The 10,000-nt window shown below is 41.3% G+C and overlaps 1 protein-coding gene across 9 annotated transcripts in view; it reads right to left on the bottom strand.

Annotated features, from left to right (window-relative positions):
* Positions 1-580: 580 nt before the first annotated feature.
* The window catches only part of LOC118420424 (abnormal spindle-like microcephaly-associated protein homolog), a 29,478-nt gene continuing 20,058 nt past the window's right edge, over positions 581-10,000 (bottom strand). The window contains exons 18-27 of one of the 9 annotated variants that reach the window (XM_035827204.1): positions 7,851-9,424; positions 6,444-7,412; positions 5,863-6,037; positions 5,272-5,421; positions 4,565-4,756; positions 3,506-3,698; positions 2,573-2,727; positions 1,920-2,072; positions 898-1,110; positions 581-733 (exon numbers count right to left, since the gene is read on the bottom strand). In XM_035827204.1, the coding sequence (XP_035683097.1) occupies positions 698-733; positions 898-1,110; positions 1,920-2,072; positions 2,573-2,727; positions 3,506-3,698; positions 4,565-4,756; positions 5,272-5,421; positions 5,863-6,037; positions 6,444-7,412; positions 7,851-9,424 (3,810 nt within the window). In that variant the 3' untranslated portion in view covers positions 581-697. Of the gene's footprint in view, positions 734-787; positions 1,111-1,919; positions 2,073-2,572; positions 2,728-3,505; positions 3,699-4,564; positions 4,757-5,271; positions 5,422-5,862; positions 6,038-6,443; positions 9,425-10,000 lie in introns of those variants that run through there. The other 8 variants (XM_035827205.1, XM_035827210.1, XM_035827211.1 and 5 more) reach the window with 8 other exon arrangements.

The raw sequence follows: 10,000 nt of genomic DNA, 5'->3' as shown, positions 1-10,000 counted from the left end.
GTTCTGACATACTCTTGACATACAGTGTTCATGTCTTTAGCACTGTAGAATCTGGAGAGGTCTACATACATTTGTACATATAGAATTTTTCAAGGGTACCAAGTGATGTTAAGTCCCCCACCTCATATATGGTGCTCTACCTAATGGTAAAAGATTTAAACAATTCAAGCTACTATGATCATGTTCTAATCAAATGTATGTAGTCTATTTTTACATGACTTGGGGTTAGCTTTGCATACCTGTATGTACATTTTGGTTTCCAAATGGCATTTACTCAAGGTACAGTGAATATCATTTTGATTATAGTTGAACATTTTCTATATATAATGCTAGGAACCAGTGAGAGTGACTAGGGGAGGAGTGAAACCAATGTTGGTAATTATATATGACAAAATAAACAATTCAAACATGAATCAGTCATACAGACAGAACCACAAAAAAATAAAATGATATGGTCACTAACAGCTAGTCAAAAACATCTGTACATTTTTTTCTAAATTCACATTTGACAAAACTGGAAATGCCTAAGAAATGATTACTTTTAATATAATTATATATATAGCTAGTTCTAAACGACAGCTTAAGAAACAAACTCTACAAACACTGTACATGTACCCCTAACTAGTTTCTAAAGGTTAATCATCTTTACAAAAAAAAAAAGGCATAAAAGTTTTGACTTGTACTACACCATTGCCTGTTACAGACCTAATGTCACTAGTACCAGCTGAACAGCCTGTAGTGGATCTAAGAAGAAAAAAAAACTCCAAAAACACTGTACATGTACCCCTGACTAGTTTCTATTAGGCTAATCATCTTTACAAAAAAAAAGGCATAAAAGTTTTGACTTGTACAACACCATTGTTACAGATCTAATGTCACTAGTACCAGCTGAACAGCCTGTAGTGGATCAGGCACATCAAGCATGTTGTCTTTCCTAAGGATCCATGCTGGCTTGATATGATGAACCATCTGGACCAGGGCAGTGGAAGTCCTTCTCTTGTCCTCCTGACTGCCCATTCTCTGTTTGTTCCTGCTCATTCCAGCCTTCCGCTTTACAAGGCGATACAAGCTCTGCAGCTTCTGAGTCACCGAGGGCATGTTCAGAACCTCCTGGAAATAAAAAATAAGGAAGCTGTTTGTCTAAAGGACCACAATATCAAAGGTGCACATCAAGGAGTTTTTCAATTTAATAAAATCCAAAGTTTCATTTCTTAAAACCTAGTTCTATCCACCTAGAACCAATATTAAGCTCCCATCATATATGTTTGTCTTTGATACTACTGTAAATGCATTTAAGTTTGTGGGGATTTACTTTCATGGTAGCAGGAAAATGGAGTGTTCACAGTGGTTTTAAGTTTGCGGTGAAGTGGTCACCGCCAAAAATGCAAACATAAAACCACTGCAAACATTTCTGCATTTACAGTATTTCGAAGAAATAAGGAAACAACCTAAGAGAGTATCAAACATCACTGTTAGGTCACACTAATTTGATCTTTTGCATTTTTGCAGGAAACCTAAGAATGGGTGGGCAATTAAAATGATATTAATAAACAAGAAACACTCTGTCACCCTGCAACAGCAGCCACAAACAACATACATACCAGGCTGCTTAATATTTCAAAGAATGAATTCTTAACTTCTATTTTCTTGATAGATGGTAAAAACTAGGAAGATATTAAGATCTTCCTTTATGTTTACCTACTAGCGCCAATACATGATCATCTTACAATTATATATGTTTTATATCCTGAATAGAACACGACATATTTTTTGCTTCAATTTTCTGTTCAAATCAGGAAAAAAACTGAAGCAGCAAACCTGAGATCCAAGAAAATAATTCAGTGTGACCTCATAGCCCTTTATTGTAGATACACCTTGTTATGTACATTGTATATAAGGAGGCTACTTGTACGGCATACCTTTTGGTAGGCTGCATTGTTACAGAACAATGTCAGAAGTAAGCATGTCTGTCCAAAGATGACATCATCCTTCTCCCTGTAGATAGCCATGAGACTGACCAGTGTCTCCACTCCTCCCTCCTGTACTACAGCAGCAGCCACAGTAGCTGGGTTCTGTTCACACAAAAACAACAGTTACTTTTCACATGACAATGTCTATCACTCATCACGTGACAATGAAACTCCAAGATGAGATCTACCGGGCTAATAAAGGGACAGAGTACATTTTGAAAGCTTCCCGAGCTTTGAACTGTAGTTGTGTGTATGTTTTGTTTAGATTCTTGTCAACAACAGTTATTGAGCTGGATTGCACATACCAAGATAGGACACTAAATAGAACGTAGTACTTACAGGTAACTAGAAAGGCAACATTTTTGCAAAAATACAGAATGTTTTCCCTGTAGCCTTTATTCATGTAAAGTTCTAAGCTCTGATTGGCTCATGGCAACAGAATAAGAGAGAAAGAGGACACACAAGAGAAAACAACAGGTTTTTCCTTTCTATCAGGAAAAACATAAAACCACCAATACATTAAGAACATGTATGGGAGATGGTATAGAGCCAGTTTTAAGTAGGCAAAAGCAGTTAAAACTTATCATGACAAAGTGACCCACCTTAGCAAGGTTTAGCAGTATGCTGATGGAATATTTGATAATTTCCTGGCACGGCAGGCTGCGGTTACAGCTCTGGATCAGGGTGTAGATAACCTGTACAGCTCCACCCTGTACTAACCGCTCACAGCACACAGCAGACAAACGGGTCACCACCTCTGCACAGGGATCAAAACTTCAAGTTAGAGCTGGGATGTACAGGGGTGCCTAAGCATTTGCACAAACCCTATGAGATTCGTACGAACATTATGTGATACGCACAAATCACTATGATGTGAAAATGCACAAACCTTATGAAAATCACACGAATCACTATGCGAAAATGTATGAACCTTATGTGATTCGCACGAATCACTATATGACCCACACAAACTTTATGCGATTTGCACAAACCTTATGCGAAACTGGCCGACCACCGACGGGTCACGGGACATTACATCATTCGCATAAGGTTCATGCAAGGTTTGTTTTTGCATAGTGATTTGTGCATAACACATAATGTTCTTTTGAACCTCATAGGGTTCGTGCAAATGCTTAGGCTCCCCTGATGTAAGTCTAGCAGTGTTTCTGGAGGATCAAAAGGACGCCAAGTGATAATTTAGTAGATAAGGATAATTTCTCAAGAAAAACTAGAGTTACACGACTTCATACCTTTGCCAATTAAGGTTGTCTCATTACAATGAAAATAGAATGCAAAGAAGTCATACTTTCTATGAATGCATTCAATTCTTTCAAAATAAAATGTTGCACATTTTCTTATTCAGCAAACTATTGACAGAGGCAGTTCCTCATGAATTATGCAAATGATGTTAAAATCTAATGTTGTCTATGTCTGATGATATTCACCATTATCTAACCTCAGTATAATTATACATGTGTCTACTAAGTATGAATATGTCATCATTTTCTTGAATATGTCATCACATCCTGACTTACCCATGCTCCTAAGAGCATCCAGTATGGTAGACAGATGTTTGTACTTGAGGAGCAGGTTCAAGGCAGTTGCAGTCATATTGCACAACTTCTTATCCTCCGTGGCAGCTCTCTGGGCTGCCAGGATTTTGGCACGGGCAATTCTGATGCGCTTGTTCTTTATGTTCTTCCTTACATGACGACCTCGCCATATTGCCTGATAAAAGTAAAAAGCCAGATGGGTTACATTGTAACATTGAACAAATCAAACAAATTGACGAATCAGAAGTGAAAATGATAATTATTGCATCGTGGAGGTTTCTTTGCTGTATAGGGATATGGACAAAGTAATATAGGGATTTCAACAAAAACCTTTGTGGCCTATTGCCTGTAGTTTTAACAACAGGTATAGCCTGCAACAGTATATTTTGAAGAGAATGAATATCAACTGCAAATTACATTTATATGTAACGGCCACCTGTACACCAATAAAGATCCTGAGGAAAGTAACTTTGATATTGAAAGATGGTCATATTGTATAGTTGTGAATAAATGCCAATTTCAAAGAAATTCAAGCTATCATTTCATGTAACTATATCTAAACAACAAAGCTTCTGAAAAAAGCTGGCCGGTGCGTATTTTGGAAAAAGCCTGGATGTTAAACAAAATCACATGAAAAAAGAGTTTTTAAACATCGAATTACTGAATTGGTCTGTCTTCTATTAAAAGTTTTTTGTCTAACAAAGATTTGTCTAACAAAGAAAAAAAATTGTTACAATTGGGGTTCGAACCCACGATCTACAGCTGCAAAAGCAAATCGCTATATCCACCCAGCGCGTAGACCGCTTGGCCACGCTAACTCTTTTGCATAATCGTGCATATAGAAGGGCTATAAGAAGAGCTAGGTTAAATTGACCGATCCATGCATTCATCCATGCAAACCAGACCGTTGAACGAACAGCTTCTCTCGCCTCTAAGCCGGTGCTACGCACCGGCAAAAAATGAAGACAGAATCAATTTTGTCTACAAAAAGGTTTTTAGAAAAATGATAATATCTGCTTATTTCAATATTTTGTATTGTACCTGCATGGTAATCACTGCTTTCTTCCTTTGGATCATGAGTTTCTTGGCGAGGTACATCCTGAAGTGTGACTGTAACACCACTGCTGCATCCAGATGCTGCTTCTGATGGTAGCGCACGGCTGCCTGCAGCTTACAGACAGCTTGTCGCAGCTGGAGATAGTGCTTCCTCTGAAGCCAAGCCCTTACAGATGCCTGGAAAATAAAGTGACCATGCAGTGAACAATGGGGAAATGAAAAAACAGTAAAAAAAATACAGTCATTCTAGCCTGTTTGTATCACATGCAACCAATGATCCAAAAAACAATAGTTCCTGATTACAAGTAACGACCATAGATATTTATTATACAATTTACAAAGACATTTGTATAAAAGATGAACCCTTCAGATGTTATTGAACATCAAATCATGGCTCCAACCATACTTCTAGTCATGTCAAAAGGTTGTCAAGATAATGTTTGCCCATGACATCATTATAGTAAACATGGCAAAACATTATTTTGACAAGAAAACAGTTTTCATAAATGTATGCTTTTCTGCTTCTTAAAAGATTTTTGTATTTTTAAGACATGTTGAGACAGCACAGACATTAAGACAGAGGGACACAGTAGGAGAACAACCACAGGCACAATGAATTTAGACACAACAAGCAAGATCGACAAGACTGACAAAGCACAAGATTTAGAGCTAAACACTGCACGTTAACAAACCTGAATGGTAATCAAAGCTTTGAGCTGCTGCTTTGCCTTCTGCCAGACCAGATACCGTCGGTAACAGCGCTGCAGCCTTACTGCTGCCAGGTGATGATAGGCAGCTGCACTGAAGTGTAGAAGTCGTCTCTGTTGCTCAGCTCTCCAGTGCTATATGAAGGGAATGATTGTGTAAGTATGGATTGCTAACATACTGTGAGTTAAGATGTATGAGCAGGTAGTGGTCACCTCTTGATATCTTGATAAGGACAAACTGGCCATTGTATATGTGTAGAAAGTTCTCTAGTCCATTCATTCTGTCCTTAAGGACATCTATCCACTATTCATTTTCTTCAAATCAATTGCAAGGCACAAAATACCACCTGCATATGCAGGTTAGTGCAGGTAAACTTTGAGCTGTGCAGATATTTCTGGTGTCTACCTGCACCTAACCTGCACTGGTCCATGTACTACTAGGTCTTAGACATAAATATCCTATGATGTAGGTGTATATGGATTGTTATTAGCTGCATTGACTCTTACCACCTACTACATATATTATATACAAATGTAAAAGTTCCTCAACAATTTTACGTATTATTGTTCCCTTACCTGCAAAACTTTGCGTGTTGCAAAACCCCTGTACGTGCTCTGGATGACAACAGCAGCCCGGTGGTGTACCCTGACCTGCTGATATGTCCTTCTAGCCGTCCATCCTCTAACAGCAGCCTGCAGACGGCACACCGCTGCTCTGGTACAGAGGTAATGTCTCCTCTGTAGGAAACACCTGGGATAACATACAAGTAATAAGAAATAAATGTACAGTTTACATACACAACAACAAGTTTATCTTCAGCCATGGCAAAGCCTTATTAAATAACACATTGTATTTGATCTTTTCTTCAAAAGGAGGACATTGACGAAATCTTATTTTTTAATCCAAACCAATTTTTGTTACTTTCAATCAGATCTGTGTCTGAACTCTGGCATCAAACAAAAAGCTGTAAAGGCTTAATTATGCACAAAATAATATGAGTAAATTTGAAGGTTGAAATTTTTTGTTAGAAATAAGTTGCTCAAAAAGCATTTTAGCTGTCAGCTTCAGTGAAAACATTAATTTCTTATAATCTTAAGAAAGTCAAAGATCCAAAAGTTGAACGTTGCTTTAATCCCCTCAAAAAAATTGTTCTAACCTGAATGAAGCTTGAATGACTGTGGAAGCATGGATCCATTTCATCAGTTGCCGTCTGGCAAGGAACCCCCTGATTCCAGCCTGTAGACGTATGGTGGCCCCTCGAATATGCTGATATTTCTGTTGGGCAGTCTTACGTGCAAGATGAGCTCTGACTTGTTGCTGTAGGATGATAGCTGCCTGGCGCTGTTTCATGTACTGCTGTCTTGCTGTCCATCCTCTAACAGCAGTCTGGATGACGGTGGCTGACTTGTGCTGTCTTTGGAGAGATTTGCGAACAATCATACCACGAACGGCTGCCTGTAGACGTATGGCTGCTGATTTACATGACCTGAAAATTTGCTGCTTCTCTTGCATCAACTTGAAGGCTCTAAAGCGCTGCTGGATTATGGTGGCAGCTAATTTGATAGCCTTGTATTTGATCAACAGCTGATGTCCCCTCCAACAGGCTTGAATCTTGGTAGCAGCCAACTGGGCCTGCTTTTGCCTTCGTCGGACATACATGCCACGAACTGCTGCCTGTAGACATATGGTGGCCCTTCTGATATTCTGATAATTCTGTTGAACAGTCTTACGTTTCAGATGAGCTCTGACATACAGCTGCAGGACGACAGCTGCCTGGCGCTGTTTCACATACTGCTGTCTTGCTGTCCATCCTCTAACAGCAGTCTGGATGGTGGTGGCTGATTTGTGCTGTCTTTGGAGAGATTTGCGAACAAGCATCCCACGAACTGCTGCCTGTAGACATATGGTGGCCCTTCGAACATGCTGATATTTCTGTTGTGCAGTCTTACGTTTCAGATGAGCTCTGATGTACAGCTGCAGGACAACAGCTGCCTGGCGCTGTTTCATGTACTGCTGTCTTGCTGTCCATCCTCTAACAGCAGTCTGGATGGTGGTGGCTGATTTGTGCTGTCTTTGGAGAGATTTGCGAACAAGCATCCCACGAACGGCTGCCTGTAGACGTATGGTTGCTGACCTCAATGACCTGTAAATTTGCTGCTTCTCTTGCATCAACTTGAAGGCTCTAAAGCGCTGCTGGATTATGGTTGTAGCTAATTTGATAGCCTTGTATTTGATCAACTGCTGATGTCCCCTCCAACAGGCTTGAATCTTGGTAGCAGCCAACTGGGCCTGCTTTTGCCTTCGTCGGACGTACATGCCACGAACTGCTGCCTGTAGACATATGGTGGCCCTTTGAACATGCTGATATTTCTGTTGGGCAGTCTTACGTTTCAGATGAGCTCTGACTTGTTGCTGTAGTATAATAGCTGCCTGGCGCTTTTTTATGTACTGCTGTCTTGCTGTCCATCTTCTAACAGCAGTCTGGATGGTGGTTGCAGATTTGTGCTGTCTTCGGAGCGATCTGCGAACAAGCATCCCACGAATGGCTGCCTGTAGACATATGGTGGCCCTTCTGATGTTCTGATATTTCTGTTGGGCAGTCTTACGTTTCAGATGAGCTCTGACTTGTTGCTGTAGTATAATAGCTGCCTGGCGCTTTTTTATGTACTGCTGTCTTGCTGTCCATCTTCTAACAGCAGTCTGGATGGTGGTGGCAGATTTGTGCTGTCTTTGGAGTGATCTGCGAACAATCATACCACGGACTGCTGCCTGCAAACGCATGGTGGCTCTTCTAACATGCTGATATTTCTGTTGGGCAGTCTTACGTTTCAGATGAGCTCTGACTTGCTGCTGCAGGATGATAGCTGCCTGGCGCTGTTTCATGTACTGCTGTCTTGCTGTCCATCCTCTCACAGCAGCCTGGATGGTGGTGGCTGATTTGTGCTGTCTTTGGAGCAATCTGCGAACAACCATACCACGAACTACTGCCTGTAGACATATGGTGGCCCTTCTAGTATTTTGATAGTTCATCTGAGCAGCCTTACGTTTCAGATGAGCTCTGACTTGTTGCTGTAGTATAATTGCTGCCTGGCGCTGTTTCATGTACTGCCGTCTTGCTGTCCATCCTCTAACAGCAGCCTGGATGATGGTGGCTGACTTGTGCTGTCTTTGGAGAGATTTGCGAACAAGCATCCCACGAACGGCTGCCTGTAGACGTATGGTTGCTGACCTCAATGACCTGTACATGTGCTGTTCCTCTTGCATCAACTTGAAGGCTCTAAAGCGCTGCTGGATTATGGTGGTAGCTAATTTGATAGCCTTGTATTTGATCAACAGCTGATGTCCCCTCCAACAGGCTTGAATCTTGGTAGCAGCCAACTGGGCCTGCTTTTGCCTTCGTCGGACGTACATGCCACGGACTGCTGCCTGTAGACATATGGTGGCCCTTCTGATATTCTGATAATTCTGTTGGGCAGTCTTACGTGCAAGATGAGCTCTGACTTGCTGCTGCAAAGTAATAGCTGCCTGGTGCTGTTTCATGTACTGCTGTCTTGCTGTCCATCCTCTAACAGCAGCCTGGATGATGGTGGCTGATTTGTGCTGTCTTTGGAGCGATCTGCGTACAAGCATCCCACGAACGGCTGCCTGTAGACGTATGGTTGCTGATTTACATGACCTGAAAATTTGCTGCTTCTCTTGCATCAACTTGAAGGCTCTAAAGCGCTGCTGGATTATGGCTGTAGCTAATTTGATAGCCTTGTATTTGATCAACTGCTGATGTCCCCTCCAACAGGCTTGAATCTTGGTAGCAGCCAACTGGGCCTGCTTTTGCCTTCGTCGGACGTACATGCCACAAACTGCTGCCTGTAGACATATGGTTGCTCTTCGAACATGCTGATATTTCTGTTGGGCAGTCTTACGTTTCAGATGAGCTCTGACTTGCTGCTGCAGGATGATAGCTGCCTGGCGCTGTTTCATGTACTGCTGTCTTGCTGTCCATCCTCTAACAGCAGCCTGGATGGTGGTGGCTGATTTGTGCTGTGTTTGGAGCGATCTGCGAACAATCATACCACGGACTGCTGCCTGTAGACGTATGGTGGCTGTTTGAACATCTTCTGTCCATTCTCCGACAGCAGGCTGCATCATTGCAAAGGGGAATCATTTTTTATTTAGGGGAAACCAAATACAGAAAGATTAGTCTGACCAAAGTCTCATACAGTAATATATTCATGGACTTGTCTATGCCTTTAATGATGAGGAAAACAGCCTGAATGTCACTGGCAGAAAGTCTAGAACAGGGCTCTAGCCAGCTCAAATTGTTTTCCGTCAGCCAATTCCAATCGTCGTTCAAACCGCGAAAATTCATTTTCCCTATGACAGTACAAAGTAGTAACTGTTGCCATTGAAATCTTAAAAAACGGGTTTGAATGAGATTATGGCATGCAAAAGGGCGCGGACACACATTGTCAACAATCATAACAATAGTAAAACAAACAGTGTGTGGCCTTTATGGACGCGTGGACGGCGTCCCCAAACCGTCTGTAGCTTCCACCAAGGATTTTGTCCGTCAAGGTTGACGGATTGGTTTTAAAATTTTTCCATCATACACAGCAAATTTCAGTCAATTGACGGAAAAACGGACGCTGGCTAGAGCTCTGGTCTAGACTACATGTACATGTTATAACTTCTTATTTGTGGGAGACTTGCAAAAAG

Source organism: Branchiostoma floridae, chromosome 8 (genome assembly GCF_000003815.2).
Source record: "Branchiostoma floridae strain S238N-H82 chromosome 8, Bfl_VNyyK, whole genome shotgun sequence".
In the NCBI taxonomy this organism is placed as follows: domain Eukaryota; kingdom Metazoa; phylum Chordata; class Leptocardii; order Amphioxiformes; family Branchiostomatidae; genus Branchiostoma; species Branchiostoma floridae.
This window is presented reverse-complemented; position numbering and strand designations above follow the sequence as displayed.